The sequence below is a fragment of the Ascaphus truei genome, chromosome 7, assembly GCF_040206685.1.
Source record: "Ascaphus truei isolate aAscTru1 chromosome 7, aAscTru1.hap1, whole genome shotgun sequence".
NCBI classification, from domain to species: Eukaryota; Metazoa; Chordata; class Amphibia; order Anura; family Ascaphidae; genus Ascaphus; species Ascaphus truei.
Genome location: NC_134489.1, coordinates 98,050,310 through 98,070,089, shown reverse-complemented (window position 1 = coordinate 98,070,089; position 19,780 = coordinate 98,050,310). Strand labels below are relative to the sequence as shown.

General features: G+C 47.7%; 1 protein-coding gene across 6 annotated transcripts in view; it reads left to right on the top strand.

Moving 5' to 3' along the window:
- Positions 1-19,780, top strand: part of ATG9A (autophagy related 9A) — a 45,933-nt gene that overhangs the window by 16,590 nt on the left and 9,563 nt on the right. For 3 of the 6 annotated variants that reach the window (XM_075609575.1, XM_075609574.1, XM_075609576.1), the window contains exons 3-9: positions 3,878-4,058; positions 5,048-5,131; positions 6,459-6,592; positions 17,165-17,208; positions 17,650-17,714; positions 18,006-18,161; positions 19,291-19,432. In XM_075609575.1, coding sequence (XP_075465690.1) covers positions 6,490-6,592; positions 17,165-17,208; positions 17,650-17,714; positions 18,006-18,161; positions 19,291-19,432 — 510 coding nt within the window. In that variant the 5' untranslated portion in view covers positions 3,878-4,058; positions 5,048-5,131; positions 6,459-6,489. The remainder of the gene's footprint in view (positions 1-3,877; positions 4,059-5,047; positions 5,132-6,458; positions 6,593-17,164; positions 17,209-17,649; positions 17,715-18,005; positions 18,162-19,290; positions 19,433-19,780) is intronic. The other 3 variants (XM_075609578.1, XM_075609577.1, XM_075609579.1) reach the window with 3 other exon arrangements.

The window sequence follows — 19,780 nt, the reverse complement described above, 5'->3', positions numbered from 1 at the left end:
TGCTCAAAAATAGAATATAAAATAACAAATAACAGCAAAAGTGTAAGGTAGTGGATATTATCTCAACCTTTGATGGGAATGGTTTTGGATTCCCTTTAGAATGCAGAGTTGTCCAGGATTCAAAGGGAGCGTAATTATCCGGATTACCCCAAAAAGGAAAGGGGCAAATATAGTGTTCTACTGTCGTACAGTCTTGATGGAAACAAAATCTTGGCTCTTACGAAATGCCTACTTATAGTGTAGTCAGAGAATATGTGCGGAGAAAGATACCGCTTTTCAGACTGTAACCTCCTGCTGTCCGGCCTTCCTGTCTCTCACCTGTCTCCCCTACAATCTATCCTAAACTCTGCTGCCAGAATCACTCTACTCTTTCCTAGATCTGTCTCAGCATCTCCCCTCATGAAATCCTTCTCCTGGCTTCCGATCAAATCCCGCATCTCACACTCCATTCTTCTCCTCACTTTTAAAGCTTTACACTCTTCTGCCCCTCCTTACATCTCAGCCCTAATTTTTCGTTATGCACCATCCAGACTCTTGCGTTCTTCTCAAGGATGTCTTCTTTCTACCCCCTTTGTATCTAAAGCCCTCTCCCACCTTAAACCCTTTTCACTGACTGCCCCACACCTCTGGAATGCCCTTCCCCTCAGTACCCGACTAGCACCCTCTCTATCCACCTTTAAGATCCACCTTAAGACACACTTGCTTAAAGAAGCATATGAATAGCACTGTGATTATTCTGAACACATGATACATAAAGCTTGGCCCCCTGCAGACGCACTTACTAGAACTCCCTCCTACTGTCTCTGTACGTTCTCCCTACCTACCAATTAGACTGTAAGCTCCTCGGGGCAGGGACTCCTCTTCCTTAATGTTACTTTTATGTCTAAAGCACTTATTCCCATGCGCTGTTACTTATTTGATTACCACATGTATTACTACTGTGAAGCGCTATGTACATTAATGGCGCTATATAAATAAAGACATACAATACAATACTGTCATAATTAGGACTTTTGACCACAGAGTTATGTACTCATTGAGAGAACTTGTGGTGCAATTGAAATTTTATTGCACATACTATATACACAGCTCATTAGGGCTGTTATATACAGGATGCCTTTCCTGTATATAGTGCCGGGAGCTGCAGGTAATGTGTATATGTGTGTATATGTTGTGTGAGTGTAAGTAAGATTTTTTTAAATTAAAAAACAAAGTTTAATAATTATTTTTTTTACTTCTGCAGTTATTTCCCCCCCCCCCCACACACACACATACAAACTCACATCCACGCATATATGCACACATTCACACATACACACCAATAAATACATTTGAGCGCAGGCAGCGGCGCGAAAAGATGAATTTCTTCATCTTTGCCGCTGTCTGTCGGCTCCCTTCTCCCTGCCGCGTGCGCGGCACATCTATAGAAAGGCTGACTAACGTCAGCCAACTAAAAAGCCGCGCACGGCATAGCGTGCGCCCGCCACTATAAAACGGGCCTTAGGTGGATTATGCTGCTCCTGACGAAGCTGACAAGCTCAGCGAAACGCGTAGAGTCATTGCAAAGGTGCTATGACGCTCGCTCGGAGGCTGTGCCAGGAGGACCCACCGATCCAAGATTGTCTCCCTCTCCCTGATCCGCAAGACCGGGCGTGACGTAGGTCCGACCGAAAGAGACGCGGAATGGAGAACCACAAACCAACGCGGGGAGAGTTTCTAGAGACCGGGAAGCGGCGTGTACCATCACCTCCAAGGCGCGAGACATCCTCGGGCGCCCAATACCATTTATGTGTCCATTATATATGTACACAATGTGAGTATATATATATATATATATATATTGTTTTACTTATTTTAAGATAAAAATCTATATTGGTCTGCACAATCGGTCTTTTCCTTTTTCCTGTCTGCCTGAGATTTGCTACCAACAATACATCCCGATCCAGTCACCCGGACACTATCTTTCTCCGCACATATTACTTGACTACACTATAAGTAGGCATTTCGTAAGAGCCAAGATTTTGTTTCTATCAAGATTGTACAACAATAGTACACTATATTTGTCCCTTTTCCCTTTTGGGGTAATCCGGATAATTACGCTCCCTTGGAATCCTGGACAACTATGCACAGAACAAGGAGCAGAGACATGCACGCACAGAACAAGGAGCAGAGACATGCATGCACAGAACAAGGAGCAGAGGCATGCATGCACAGAACAAGGAGCAGAGGCATGCATGCACAGAACAAGGAGCAGAGTCATGCATGCACAGAACAAGGAGCAGAAGCATGGATACACAGAACAAGGAGCAGAGGCATGCATGCACAGAACAAGGAGCAGAGACATGCATGCACAGAACAAGGAGCAGAGACATGCATGCACAGAACAAGGAGCAGAGGCATGCATGAACAGAACAAGGAGCAGAGACACGCATGCACAGAACAAGGAGCAGAGGCATGCATGAACAGAACAAGGAGCAGAGACACGCATGCACAGAACAAGGAGCAGAGACATGCATGCACAGAACAAGGAGCAGAGACATGCATGCACAGAACAAGGAGCAGAGACATGCATGCACAGAACAAGGAGCAGAGGCATGCATGCACAGAACAAGGAGCAGAGGCATGCATGAACAGAACAAGGAGCAGAGGCATGCATGAACAGAACAAGGAGCAGAGGCATGCATGCACAGAACAAGGAGAAGAGACATGCATGCACAGAACAAGGAGCAGAGGCGTGCATGCACAGAACAAGGAGCAGAGGCGTGCATGCACAGAACAAGGAGCAGGGGCGTGCATGCACAGAACAAGGAGCAGAGACATGCATGCACAGAACAAGAAGCAGAGACGTGCATGCACAGAACAAGGAGCAGAGGCATGCATGCACAGAACAAGGAGCAGGGGCATGCATGCACAGAACAAGGAGCAGAGGCGTGCATGCACAGAACAAGGAACAGAGACGTGCATGCACAGAACAAGGAGCAGAGACATGCATGCACAGAACAAGGAGCAGAGACATGCATGCACAGAACAAGAAGCAGAGACATGCATGCACAGAACAAGAAGCAGAGACATGCATGCACAGAACAAGGAGCAGAGGCATGCATGCACAGAACAAGGAGCAGAGACATGCATGCACAGAACAAGGAGCAGGGGCATGCATGCACAGAACAAGGAGCAGAGGCATGCATGCACAGAACAAGGAACAGAGACATGCATGCACAGAACAAGGAGCAGAGACATGCATGCACAGAACAAGAAGCAGAGACATGCATGCACAGAACAAGGAGCAGAGACATGCATGCACAGAACAAGGAGCAGAGGCATGCATGCACAGAACAAGGAACAGAGACATGCATGCACAGAACAAAGAGCAGAGACTTGCATGCACAGAACAAGGAGCAGAGACTTGCATGCACAGAACAAGGAGCAGAGACATGTATGCACAGAACAAGGAGCAGAGACATGTATGCACAGAACAAGGAGCAGAGACATGCATGCACAGAACAAGGAGCAGAGACATGCATGCACAGAACAAGGAGCAGAGACATGCATGCACAGAACAAGGAGCAGAGACATGCACGCACAGAACAAGGAGCAGAGACATAGTAATAAGGAGGAGGAGAAGTTACTGTGCTAATATTTCCTTATGCTTTGTAAGCATTGTTATCAGAGACAAATATGTACTAGAAAACCAGCCACGCGGAGGTATGTTGTACAGTGTAGGGTATAGGCATCTTGTAGGATGGAAGACAGGATTTTCCCAGCAGGGCAAACACAGGGTGGGGCTGTCAGAGAGAGATAAGAGGGCAAGTGGAGACTGGTAGGGTGAAATGGTTGGGGCAGAGGTAACACTTTTGGTTTTGTTTCTATTGTCTAGAAGCTGCAGTGAGAGAGAAGATCAGTGCGTGAGAAGCTCGGAGCTGTGTAGGTGCCGGCGGCTGCACCCTGCAGAGAGTCTTAAAGGGCAAAGTGTCAAGGTGGAGATGGTGGAGGGGCAACTGAACGCAGGGCAGGACACGCATCCCCCGGAGAGGCGCTTGGAGCTGCTGCATTACCCTGTACGTTGGGTTAAGGAAATGAATCGTTAGGATTATTCCTGGACTCCTGATAAGATCCCAGGATTAGATCCTTTCATTCTTATGAACCCTACAGAGCAGGGGTGGGAAACACCAGTCCTCAACGGCCACCAACAGGTCAGGTTGTCAGGACATCCCTGCTTCAGCACAGGTGGTGCAGTCTCAGCCACTGATTGGGCCACCTGTGCTGGAGCAGAGAGAGCCTGAAAGCCTGATCTGATGGTGGCCCTTGAGGACTGGAGTTACCTACCTCTGCTTTAGAAACTTCTTGTATTAGTTCCCCAGCTCCAATCTGGGACAATGTTATTACAATAGGCTTTTTTGCTTTGATACATTTGGCAGTGCTTTGTTACACCATTCATTACTCAGATTTGCAGTTGAGAGGAATTGATTTAAATCTGCTGTTTTACCCTGTAATGCTGTAGCAGTGTTTCCCAACTCCATTCCTCAGGGAACCCTAACAGGTCAGGTCTTAAGGATATCCCTGCTCCAGCACAGGTGGGTCAATCAGTGGCTCAGTCATTTTGGCTGGGCCACCTGTGCTGGAGCAGGGATATCCTTAAGACCTGACCTGTTGGGATTCCCTGGGGACTGGAGTTGGGACACTGCTGTAGCAATATCTGAATGATCTCTTAGTTTAGGGGCTGCGTATAACGTGTTTCCCTGAGATCCTCTATTCCTGTTACTGGTTAGGGATTTGCAGACACAAAGCCGTGTGCTTTAATCTGTATACGGTCTCACAACTCATATTCACCACTACTGCTGTATATCACTTTTCATAGTATTCTCTCCTGTCTCATTCCTTCCTATACTCCGCTCATTACATTGGCATTATCTCTGTAAACACACACAGTGTTATGCTGAGCCTACGATTAAATGTTCACTACAGAAGCCAATGGCATAGATATAAGACAAACATTGGACTAAAGAGCAGCAGCAAATATTTAATTTGTCTTTTTTTGTTCCCAAAGCTGCTTAGTAAAAGAATTAGTTGCTGGAACCACACCTATCCGTAGAGAGACCTTTCTATGACGGTGCATTGACTTTGGACTTAAGTACGTCACATGAGTTTCGTTTTATGTCAGCAGATTTCTGGGTTGTGTGTGCTGGTTGTATGGCTATTGTTGTATCGTGCTCTCCCACCCTCACTCTCTGAGTATAGCGGAGAGGTTCTGATCCTGCAGTACTTCCCAGAGCAGTGAATATTAAACCTTACCCTCTGCCACAACAATCCAAAAGATAACTTGCAAAGAGAAAGGAATAAATGATTCTCCTGTACCAGGGGTGGCCAACTCCAGTTCTCAAGGGCTACCAACAGGTCAGGTTTTCAGGATATCCCTGCTTCAGCACAGGTGGCTAAATCAGTCCCTGCTTCAGCACAGGTGGCTTAATCCCGTCCCTGCTTCAGCACAGGTGGCTTAATCCCGTCCCAGCTTCAGCCCAATTGGCTTAATTAGTCCCTGCTTCAGCACAGGTGGCTCCATCAGTCTTTGACTGAGCCTCTGATGGAGCCACCTGTGCTGAAGCTGGGATATCCTGAAAACCTGACCTGTTGGGGGTTTGAAGACTGGAGCTGAGGACTCTTGATGTAGAACATGCATACTTTGCCCCAATTTTACCATGAAATAGGGATTGGTTGTATGGGGGCGATAGGAAGAGTTAGGGGAGTGTACACTTTATGTATACATTGTAATGATATAATGATATGTATGAAGTTCTCTCCCAATTGTTTCCAGTTTTTTTTCAGTCACACAAGCAACCAGACCTCAGTTAGTGTCAAATTATCTCTCTGAGTCATAGTGTGATCAACTTGATAAGCAAGTTTATGCTTAGCGCAAGCATGGAAGAGTATAATATCACTGACACAGCGTCTCATCATCTTGTTACACAGACCCCTTTACAGAGGCAATCCAAGCACTATTTTTGTACGTTGGATTGAAGCAGGGGGTCTCCGGGGCTGAACCCTATTAATTGCAGCTCCAGGGTCCCCCTGCTTCTTGAGATACTTACCACGGGGGCCAATAGGAAGCCGCGCCGGATGATGTCCCACTTCCTATTGGCCCACAGAGCGTGGGAGCGTTGAAAAGCGGCCACAGTGGGAATCCTGAAGTGGTTACCCGCACCGCCTACGGAGTTGAGTACCTCCTGACCAAGGGGTCCCCGGAGCTGAAATGATTGGGGTTCAGCTTTGGAGACCCCTGCTTCAATCCTGTGTCAAAAAATAAAAAGTGCTTGTATTGCCTCTTTAGCAGTATTAGGGTTACCAATGCTTGTAGGGTCATTGTCATATTGTATTTGTCCACTCCACGGCCCATGTTATATCACCTTTCCTCTCTGTATTTCTTCCCTCCCACCCGCTCTCAATGTTTCCTCTCTCTGAAGGCTGAGCGCTGGCTGTGAGGCTGCAGGGGAGATGTCTGTGTTTGACACCCCGTACCAGAGGCTGGATGCCTCGTATACGGATTCCCCCCTGGGGGAGGACGACCTGCTGGTGCATGTTCCCGAGGGCAGCAAATGTAGGTACCCTTTTCTCAACTTGACTCACTATGCCAGGGGTGGTCAACTCCAGTCCGTATGGGCCACCAACAGGTCAGGTTTTAAGGATATCCCAGCTTTAGCATAGGTGGCTCAATCAGTGGCTTAGTCCAGGGGTGCGCAAACGTTCTATGCTGCGCCCCCCCTGCCTGCTCTCCCCATGTCGCGCCCCCCATGCGGCGTCAAATGATGCCCCTGGGTCATGTGACGTCTAGTGACCCACAGCGTCATTTGATGCCGCATCTCCATGGCAACGGGCGTCAAATGACGCCGCGGGGTCATTTGACGTCGCGTTGTCATGGAGACGAGTGGACACGGAAGCAGGGTAAGTGAGCCGTGCCCCCCAGTTTGCGCACTACTGGCTTAGTCAACGACTGGGGCCTTATTCTATATACGCAGAAGTGGCTGCTTTCGGCCCAAAATCACATAAACTTCGGCAGATATAGAATGAGGCCCTTTGTGAGATATTTGATACATTGAATGTTGCGCAAGCATTGCTGGGGTACCCTGCACAAACTCCTATATTCTGGGGTATCCTGCACAAAATCCTATATTCTGGGGTATTTTGCAGAAACTGCTATATTTTGGGGTATTCTGCACAAAATCCTATATTCTGGGGTACCCTGCACACATTCCTATATTCTGGGGTATTTTGCACAAACTCCTATATTGTGGGGTATCCTGCACAAGCTCCAATATTCTGGGGTATCCTGCACAAGCTCCAATATTCTGGGGTATCCTGCACAAACTCCTATATTCTGGGGTATTTTGCACAAACTCCTATATTCTGGGGTATTTTGCACAAACATCTATATTCTGGGGTATCCTGCACAAAATTTTTTTTTTGCAGAAACTTCTATATTCTGGGTTATTACGAGGAAATATGACAGTAACGACATCTCTGTATGTGATGGGAAGGCACGTGGCATGGGGTCATATGTATCAAGCGGAGCAAGATAGAGATCTAAAAACCGGTGCAAATTGCACTATTTTGGCTGTGTCAATATATCAAGGTGCGCTGCTCCAATTCTTCCCACTTGCACCAGGGAGTGTTTTGGGGTGATACTCGGCACAATATTATAATGTGATGTATCAGAAATTTGCACTTACAAGTGGCGCAGTTTTCCTTTCTCTGTGGGTTAAATAAATCCGCCAGGTTTAGGTGGTGTTAACCTCTGCTCCTAAGAGGTTTGTGCCAAGTGTAAAAAACAAGATTAACCAGCTTCATACATATCCCACTGAGTCAGGGTGAAGGTTTTAGATCTTATCGCACTCTGTTTAGATAATTACAATGGGTGTAGTTTTTATTTGTAAGGTGGAGGCAGTTGAAGAGTGGCTGGGATCCCACTTCTGCCACCTAGTTTTACATGGAGCTGGATATTTTCGTTTGCTGCGCTATTCTAATAAAGACTGACACAAGAGACAATTTAACATAATAAACTGTTTTATTTGCAGGTTGCAAATGCACAACTTGAGACATATGTTAATTGGCTATTTATATGCTCTCTTCAAAAGTGAGCTACTGTTGATGAATCTTGATCCAGCTATCCACTCAAAGCTGTCATATATTAGAAATATACAAATAGGATACAGCTGGTAACAAATGTGTCTAATCAGTCCAATCACGTGTCAATGTGTTAATATATTACATTGTTTTCAACTACACATATATATATACAGCTAAACCCCGTTATAACGCGGGTCTCGGGGTCCACCCCGAGACCACCGCGTTACTAATGGGGTCGCGGGGGAAAAAAAATGGCCGCCGCTTTAATGCAGATTTATCCCGCGGGATGGGAGATGGGAGCGGGCATGTCCCTCCGCTCCCCGCTTCCCCCTGTCACCGCGGGACAGCCCGCGGGGCAGTAGATGGGAGCGGGGATGTCCCTCTGGTCCCCGCTTCCCCCTGTCACCGCGTGACAGGCCGCAGGGCAGGAGATGGGAGCGGGCATGTCCCTCCGCTCCCCGCTTCCCCCTGTCACCGCAGGACAACCCGCGGGGAAGGAGATGGGAGCGGGGATGTCCCTCCGGTCCCCGCTTACCTCTGATCCCTCCACGTGCCCGGTGCTCCCGCTGCCTGCATGGAGGTGGTAGCAGGGGGTTTCTTCTCCCCACCGCTGTCCCTGGCGCTCCCGCTGCCTGCGCGGGAGGAGGGGGGGGAGCGGGTGGTGGTGCTGGTCGCGGCCTTTCCTCTGCTCCGACCCCACCCCCCGTCTGTGTAGAGTGAGAGAGTGTGTGTGTATGTATATATGGGAGAGAAAGTGTGTGTATGTGGGTGTGAGTGTGTGTAAGTGTCTGTGAGTGTGTGTAAGTGTGTGTGAGTGTCTGTGAGTGTGTGCAGTGTGCAGTGTGTGTGCAGTGTGTCAGTGTGTGCCGTGTGAGCAATGAGCAGTGTGTGTGCAGTGTGCAGTGTGTGTGCAGTGTGTCAGTGTGTGCAGTGTGAGCAATGAGCAGTGTGTGTGCAGTGTGTCAGTGTGTGCAGTGTGAGCAATGAGCAGTGTGTGTGCAGTGTGTCAGTGTGTGCAGTGTGAGCAATGAGCAGTGTGTGTGCAGTGTGTGTGCAGTGTGTCAGTGTGTGCAGTGTGAGCAATGAGCAGTGTGCAGTGTGTGTGCAGTGTGTCAGTGTGTGCAGTGTGAGCAATGAGCAGTGTGTGTGCAGTGTGGCAGTGTGAGCAATGAGCAGTGTGTGTGCAGTGTGCAGTGTGTGTGCAGTGTGTGTGCAGTGTGTCAGTGTGTGCAGTGTGAGCAATGAGCAGTGTGTGTGCAGTGTGTGCAGTGTGTGCAGTGTGTGCAGTGTGAGCAATGAGCAGTGTGTGTGCAGTGTGCAGTGTGTGTGCAGTGTGGCAGTGTGAGCAATGAGCAGTGTGTGTGCAGTGAGTGTGTGCAGTGTGTGCAGTGTTTAAAAACGGGAGCCACGGGAAAACCGCGTTATAACCGAATCGCGGTATAACGAGGCGCGTTATAACTGGGTTTAGCTGTATATATATATATATATATATATATATATATATATATATACACTCAGAAAATGTATTACACAAAGAAAGGCTATAATAAATGCATATACTCTAGGTTATGATATCGCTATCATGAGCTACGTGTCATGAGTGAAGCCATACAATTAACAAATGCTGTCAAAAGAACAAACCGGAGACAGGAACAAGGGTATATAAGTTTATTTATTTTGTCACAGATTTATGTAAATATTTCAACTGAGGAAGGGAGATTTCCGAAACGTTGCGTGTTTGGAACCTGCAAATAAAACAGTTTATTATGTTAAAATGTCTTGTGTAAGACTTTATTAATATATTGCGGCAATTGAAGATATCCAGTTCCACTTATCCAACCGGAGATATCCAGCTCCACTTATCCAACCGGAGATATCCAGCTCCACTTATCCAACCAGAGATATCCAGCTCCACATATCCAACCGGAGATATCCAGCTTCACATATCCAACCGGAGATATCCAGCTCCACTTATCCAACCGGAGATATCCAGCTCCACTTATCCAACCGGAGATATCCAGCACCACATATCCAACCGGAGATATCCAGCTCCACTTATCCAACCGGAGATATCCAGTTCCACATATCCAATCGGAGATATCCCGCTCCACATATCCAACCGGAGATAACCAGCTCCACATATCCAACCGGAGATATCCAGCTCCACATATCCAACTGGAGATATCCAGCTCTAGATATCCAACCGGAGATAACCAGCTCCACATATCCAACCGGAGATATCCAGCTCTAGATATCCAACCAAAGATATCCAGCACCACATATCCAACCGGAGATATCCAGCTCCACTTATCCAACCGGAGATATCCAGCTTCACATATCCAACCGGAGATATCCAGCTCCACATATCCAACCGGAGATATCCAGCTCCACATATCCAACCAAAGATATCCAGCTCCACATATCCAACCGGAGATATCCAGCTCCACATATCCAACTGGAGATATCCAGCTCCACATATCCAACCGGAGATATCCAGCTCTAGATATCCAACCGGAGATAACCAGCTCCATATATCCAACCGGAGATATCCAGCTCCACATATTCAACCGGAGATATCCAGCTCTAGATATCCAACCAAAGATATCCAGCACCACATATCCAACCGGAGATAACCAGCTCCACTTATCCAACCGGAGATATCCAGCTCCACATATCCAACCGGAGATATCCAGCTCCACATATCCAACCGGAGATATCCAGCTCCACATATCCAACCGGAGATATCCAGCTCCACATATCCAACCAAAGATATCCAGCTCCACTTATCCAACCGGAGATATCCAGCTCCACATATCCAACCAAAGATATCCAGCTCAACATATCCAACCGGAGATATCCAGCTTCACATATCCAACCGGAGATATCCAGCTCCACTTATCCAACCGGAGATATCCAGCTCCACTTATCCAACCGGAGATATCCAGCACCACATATCCAACCGGAGATATCCAGCTCCACTTATCCAACCGGAGGTATCCAGCTCCACATATCCAATCGGAGATATCCCGCTCCACATATCCAATCGGAGATAATCAGCTCCACATATCCAACCGGAGATAACCAGCTCCACATATCGAACCGGAGATATCCAGCTCCACATATCCAACTGGAGATATCCAGCTCTAGATATCCAACCGGAGATAACCAGCTCCACATATCCAACCGGAGATATCCAGCTTTAGATATCCAACCAAAGATATCCAGCACCACATATCCAACTGGAGATATCCAGCTCCACTTATCCAACCGGAGATATCCAGCTTCACATATCCAACCGGAGATATCCAGCTCCACATATCCAACCGGAGATATCCAGCTCCACATATCCAACTGGAGATATCCAGCTCCACATATCCAACCGGAGATATCCAGCTCTAGATATCCAACCGGAGATAACCAGCTCCATATATCCAACCGGAGATATCCAGCTCCACATATCCAACCGGAGATATCCAGCTCTAGATATCCAACCAAAGATATCCAGCACCACATATCCAACCGGAGATAACCAGCTCCACTTATCCAACCGGAGATATCCAGCTCCACATATCCAACCGGAGATAACCAGCTCCACATATCCAACCGGAGATATCCAGCTCCACATATCCAACTGGAGATATCCAGCTCTAGATATCCAACCAAAGATATCCAGCTCCACTTATCCAACCGGAAATATCCAGCTCCACTTATCCAACCGGAAATATCTAGCTCCACATATCCAACCGGAGATATCCAGCTCCACTTATCCAACCGGAGATATCCAGCTCCACATATCCAATCGGAGATATCCAGCTCCACATATCCAACCGGAGATATCCAGCTCCACATATCCAACCGGAGATAACCAGCTCCACATATCCAACCGGAGATAACCAGCTCCACATATCCAACCGGAGATAACCAGCTCCACATATCCAACCGGAGATAACCAGCTCCACATATCCAACCGGAGATATCCAGCACCACATATCCAGCTCCACATATCCAACCGGAGATAACCAGCTCCACATATCCAACCGGAGATTTCCAGCTCCACATATCCAACCGGAGATAACCAGCTCCACATATCCAACCGGAGATAACCAGCTCCACATATCCAACCGGAGATAACCAGCTCCACATATCCAACCGGAGATAACCAGCTCCACATATCCAACCGGAGATATCCAGCACCACATATCCAGCTCCACATATCCAACCGGAGATAACCAGCTCCACATATCCAACCGGAGATTTCCAGCTCCACATATCCAACCGGAGATATCCAGCTCTAGATATCCAACCAAAGATATCCAGCACCACATATCCAACCGGAGATATCCAGCTCCACTTATCCAACCGGAAATTTCCAGCTCCACTTATCCAACCGGAGATATCCAGCTCCACTTATCCAACCGGAGATTTCCAGATCCACATATCCAACCGGAGATATCCAGCTCCACATATCCAACCGGAGATATCCAGCTCCACATATCCAACCGGAGATAACCAGCTCCACTTATCCAACCGGAGATATCCAGCTCCACTTATCCAACCGGAGATATCCAGCTCCACTTATCCAACCGGAGATATCCAGCTCCACTTATCTAACCGGAGATAACTAGCTCCACATATCCAACCGGAGATATCCAGCACCACATATCCAACCGGAGATATCCAGCTCCACTTATCCAACCGGAGATATCCAGCTCCACATATCCAACCGGAGATATCCAGCACCACATATCCAACCGGAGATATCCAGCTCCACATATCCAACCGGAGATATCCAGCTCCACATATCCAACCGGAGATATCCAGCTCCACATATCCAACCGGAGATATCCAGCTCCACATATCCAACCGGAGATATCCAGCTCCACATATCCAACCGGAGATATCCAGCTCCACATATCCAACCGGAGATATCCAGCTCCACATATCCAACCGGAGATATCCAGCTCCACATATCCAACCGGAGATATCCAGCTCCACATATCCAACCGGAGATATCCAGCACCACATATCCAACCGGAGATATCCAGCTCCACATATCCAACCGGAGATATCCAGCTCCACATATCCAACTGGAGATATCCAGCTCCACATATCCAACCGGAGATATCCAGCTCCACATATCCAACCGGAGATATCCAGCTCCACATATCCAACCGGAGATATCCAGCTCCACATATCCAACCGGAGATATCCAGCTCCACATATCCAACCGGAGATATCCAGCTCCACATATCCAACCGGAGATATCCAGCTCCACATATCCAACCGGAGATATCCAGCTCCACATATCCAACCGGAGATATCCAGCTCCACATATCCAACCGGAGATAACCAGCTCCACATATCCAACCGGAGATATCCAGCACCACATATCCAGCTCCACATATCCAACCAAAGATATCCAGCTCCACATATCCAACCGGAGATATCCAGCGCCACATATCCAACCGGAGATATCCAGCGCCACATATCCAACCGGAGATATCCAGCTTCACATATCCAACCGGAGATATCCAGCTCCACATATTCAACCGGAGATATCCAGCTCCACTTATCCAACCGGAGATATCCAGCTCCACATATCCAACCGGAGATATCCAGCTCCACATATCCAACCGGAGATAACCAGCTCCACATATCCAACCGGAGATAACCAGCTCCACATATCCAACCGGAGATATCCAGCTCTAGATATCCAACCAAAGATATCCAGCTCCACTTATCCAACCGGAGATATCCAGCTCCACATATCCAACCGGAGATATCCAGCTCCACATATCCAACCGGAGATATCCAGCTCCACATATCCAACCGGAGATATCCAGCTCCATATATCCAACCGGAGATAACCAGCTCCACATATCCAACCGGAGATATCCAGCACCACATATCCAGCACCACATATCCAGCTCCACATATCCAACCAAAGATATCCAGCTCCACATATCCAACCGGAGATATCCAGCGCCACATATCCAACCGGAGATATCCAGCTTCACATACTGTATCCAACCGGAGATATCCAGCTCCACATATCCAACTGGAGATATCCAGCTCTAGATATCCAACCAAAGATATCCAGCTCCACTTATCCAACCGGAGATATCCAGCTCCACATATCCAACCGGAGATATCCAGCTCCACATATCCAACCGGAGATATCCAGCTCCACATATCCAACCGGAGATATCCAGCTCCATATATCCAACCGGAGATAACCAGCTCCACATATCCAACCGGAGATATCCAGCACCACATATCCAGCACCACATATCCAGCTCCACATATCCAACCAAAGATATCCAGCTCCACATATCCAACCGGAGATATCCAGCGCCACATATCCAACCGGAGATATCCAGCTTCACATACTGTATCCAACCGGAGATATCCAGCTCCACATATCCAACCGGAGATAACCAGCTCCACATATCCAACTGGAGATATCCAGCTCTAGATATCCAACCAAAGATATCCAGCTCCACTTATCCAACCGGAAATATCCAGCTCCACTTATCCAACCGGAGATATCCAGCTCCACATATCCAACCGGAGATATCCAGCTCCACTTATCCAACCGGAGATATCCAGCTCCACATATCCAACCGGAGATATCCAGCTCCACATATCCAATCGGAGATATCCCGCTCCACATATCCAACCGGAGATAACCAGCTCCACATATCCAACCGGAGATAACCAGCTCCACATATCCAACCGGAGATATCCAGCTCCACATATCCAACTGGAGATATCCAGCTCTAGATATCCAACCAAAGATATCCAGCACCACATATCCAACCGGAGATATCCAGCTCCACATATCCAACCGGAGATATCCAGCTCCACATATCCAACCGGAGATAACCAGCTCCACATATCCAACCGGAGATAACCAGCTCCACATATCCAACCGGAGATAACCAGCTCCACATATCCAACCGGAGATATCCAGCACCACATATCCAGCTCCACATATCCAACCAAAGATATCCAGCTCCACATATCCAACTGGAGATAACCAGCTCCACATATCCAACCGGAGATTTCCAGCTCCACATATCCAACCGGAGATATCCAGCTCTAGATATCCAACCAAAGATATCCAGCACCACATATCCAACCGGAGATATCCAGCTCCACTTATCCAACCGGAGATATCCAGCTCCACTTATCCAACCGGAAATTTCCAGCTCCACTTATCCAACCGGAGATATCCAGCTCCACTTATCCAACCGGAGATTTCCAGATCCACATATCCAACCGGAGATATCCAGCTCCACATATCCAACCGGAGATATCCAGCTCCACATATCCAACCGGAGATAACCAGCTCCACTTATCCAACCGGAGATATCCAGCTCCACTTATCCAACCGGAGATATCCAGCTCCACTTATCCAACCGGAGATATCCAGCTCCACATATCCAACCGGAGATAACTAGCTCCACATATCCAACCGGAGATATCCAGCACCACATATCCAACCGGAGATATCCAGCTCCACTTATCCAACCGGAGATATCCAGCTCCACATATCCAACCGGAGATATCCAGCTCCACATATCCAACCGGAGATATCCAGCTCCACATATCCAACCGGAGATATCCAGCTCCACATATCCAACCGGAGATATCCAGCTCCACATATCCAACCGGAGATATCCAGCTCCACATATCCAACCGGAGATATCCAGCTCCACATATCCAACCGGAGATATCCAGCTCCACATATCCAACCGGAGATATCCAGCTCCACATATCCAACCGGAGATATCCAGCTCCACATATCCAACCGGAGATATCCAGCTCCACATATCCAACCGGAGATATCCAGCTCCACATATCAAACCGGAGATATCCAGCACCACATATCCAACCGGAGATAACCAGCTCCACATATCCAACCGGAGATATCCAGCACCACATATCCAACCGGAGATATCCAGCTCCACATATCCAACCGGAGATATCCAGCTCCACATATCCAACCGGAGATATCCAGCTCCACATATCAAACCGGAGATATCCAGCACCACATATCCAACCGGAGATAACCAGCTCCACATATCCAACCGGAGATATCCAGCACCACATATCCAGCTCCACATATCCAGCTCCACATATCCAACCAAAGATATCCAGCTCCACATATCCAACCGGAGATATCCAGCTCCACATATCCAACCGGAGATATCCACCGCCACATATCCAACCGGAGATATCCAGCTTCACATATCCAACCGGAGATAACCAGCTCCACATATCCAACCGGAGATATCCAGCACCACATATCCAGCTCCACATATCCAACCAAAGATATCCAGCTCCACATATCCAACTGGAGATAACCAGCTCCACATATCCAACTGGAGATAACCAGCTCCACATATCCAACTGGAGATAACCAGCTCCACATATCCAACTGGAGATAACCAGCTCCACATATCCAACCGGAGATTTCCAGATCCACATATCCAACCAAAGATATCCAGCTCCACATATCCAACCGGAGATATCCAGCTCCACATATCCAACCGGAGATAACCAGCTCCACATATCCAACCGGAGATATCCAGCTCCACATATCCAACCGGAGATATCCAGATCCACATGTCCAACTGATGCAAATGAAAATATCTCCTTTACATTTTGGAGCAAATTGCACCATCTTGATGCATATCCCCCATCAAGTTAGATTGAAGTGGCCCACTTAGGCATTGAAGCCATTCATTTGTGTATTTAACTCCTTAGCCACTTTGCCTCATCGCCTTGCTGTGTTCTTACCTCCTATTCTATTCTAGTCCTGTCCCAAAGGCGAATGAAGTTTAACCCCTTCTGTACTAGATGGACATGCATTGCTCCTCTGGCACTGGAGGAGGGTGATGGAGATTTGTCTCTTAGGGGCTAATTTAATATACCCTGAAACAGCCGATTACAGAAAACCCCCATTGGCTTGAATCTGGGTTTTCTGCGATCGGGGCACATTGAATGACTCCTTAACCTGATTTTCTCTTTTTCTCCCCAGCTCCGTGGCACCACATTGAAAATCTTGACCTCTTCTTCTCTCGGGTATCCTTTGAGTACAGAACAGGGTAGCACAGCAGACTAATAAGGATGGTTTTAGTGGGCGTTGGCAATAAGCTGTAGTCTTCAATGAGCGTCTGGATACTCTGAGTTTCTCAGGCTTTGCACTGCTTTGTTTCTCATCTTCTCGTGTTATTTCTTGGGGATCTGTGGCTCTCATGATGTCCGAAGGTCTCTTGATTTATTGCTTTTTGTGTTTCAGAGTCTCTTACTCCGATTTTCTCCGTACCAAATGTTTTTCATTCATATTCTGAAGGTCTTGTTCTGTGTGGTCCTCCAAGTTGTTTTTTGATAAGCTCCTCACACTTTCTGCTCTGGGGTTTGTTGCAGTGATATTCTTTTTCTCTGTTGGGTTTCTTGTTCTGAAAGGTTCACTTACAGCGGGGCAATTTTCAACTGCTAGATTCCTTGACTCAGCATCTTCAGGTGTATAATCTGCACCAGAAGAATGGTTTTACCTGTATGCTGATTGGGGAGATCTTTGAGTTAATGTGAGTGTGTGTGTGTATAGCTACCTGACACTTTGCCTGTGTGTGCAACAATATATGCATGCGTGTCTTTGACTTTCATTAACTCCATCTCTTGTGTTGTCATTCTCACTGCATTCCTTCCACTCACTTTCCATCGTACTTTTATTTGGTATTATGTATTTTTTCATCAACTAAACCTTTCCTTCATTTATTGCTAATACTTTCATTTCCTTCCCCCCTTTTCACACACTCTGGGTTTCCCCTTTTCCCCTCTCTCGTACATTCACACAACACTTCAATTTCCCGTTACAGACAGTTTATCTTCGTTGTCAGTTTCACCACTTTCCTGGTGAGCTGTGTGGATTATGACATCCTCTTTGCCAACAAGATGGTGAATCACAGTCAGAGTGAACATGTAAAAGTGACCCTACCTGATGCCCTTCTTCTCCCCGGAGTTTGCAGAGCCAGGTAGAGACAGCACTTGTATCACACACTGCCCCTGACCTGTGGAACTCCCTCACTGCCCCTGACCTGTGGAACTCCCTCACTGCCCCTGACCTGTGGAACTCCCTCACTGCCCCTGACCTGTGGAACTCCCTCACTGCCCCTGACCTGTGGAACTCCCTCACTGCCCCTGACCTGTGGAACTCCCTCACTGCCCCTGACTTGTGGAACTCCCTCACTGTCCCTGACCTCTCCCTCACTGCCCCTGACCTCTCCCTCACTGCCCCTTACCTGTGGAATTCCCTCACTGCCCCTGACCTGTGGAACTCCCTCACTGCCCCTGACCTGGGAACCCCCTCACTGCCCTTGACCTGTGGAACTCCCTCACTGCCCCTGACCTCTCCCACACTGCCCCTTACCTGTGGAACTCCCTCACTGCCCCTGACCTCTCCCTCACTGCCCCTTACCTGTGGAACTCCCTCACTGCCCCTGACCTGTGGAACTCCCTCACTGCCCCTTACCTGTGGAACTCCCTCACTGTCCCTGACCTCTCCCTCACTGCGCCTGACCTGTGGAACTCCCTCACTGCCCCTTACCTGTGGAACTCCCTCACTGCCCCTGTCCTGTGGAACTCCCTCACTGCCCCTGTCCTGTGGAACTCCCTCACTGCCCCTTACCTGTGGAACTCCCTCACACTCGGAATACACCAAGCAGCTTCTCTCCCCACCTTTAAGACAAACCTTAAACCTCGCCTCTTAAACGAAACACATCACCTGGACTCATGGCAACTGTCCCACAATCGCTTCTACCAACCATTGTGGCCAAGCTGTCTCTGTAAGTTTCCCATCATACCACTTAGATTGTAAGCTCTCCGGGGAAGGGATTTTCTTTCCTATGGTCTGATCTTGTTTGTTGCACTTATTGTACTATAATTCCCTTGTAAAGCACTAAGTACAGCTGTGGGTGCTATATAAATAAAGATATACATATACACTGGATCTGAAATGATCCCACATAGCATTTATTATCTGTGGGGCCGCTGCATACAGTAACAAGTTAACATTACCACGTCCTGCTCCTGTGCTCTGCTTATACAATAACTCGGACAGAACTATATAAGCATCTCATATCCTTGTCTCTTGGTCTGTCACAGAATACAAGAAAATGGGTTCCTCACCTCTCTTCTGGTTGTCGCTGGTGTCTTCTGGATTCACCGACTGATAAAATTCATATACAACATCTGCTGCTACTGGGAGATCCACAACTTCTATATTCAAGCCTTGCGCATCCCAATGGTGCGTAATGGTTAAAATAAGGATTATACATATTTCATCTGTATGTTATTTGTTTAACGTTCTTCACGTAAGACGTACTGCCTGGATTATTTTTTGTGGTACGGTGTGGTATACTGTCAATATATCAATATATGTACATGCATTGCAACTGTATCCTAGGACAATATATTGAGATATATCAGCCAGTGGAGTAGGTCACGCATGTAGATTCCTGCTCTTGCATCTGGCTTTTTGTGAAGACATTGCTTGTTATCCACTTATTGGTTCATTAGGACAGAGATGCTCACCTCCCGTCCTCAAGACCCCCCCAACAGGTCAAGTTGTCAGGATATTCCTGCTTCAGCAAAG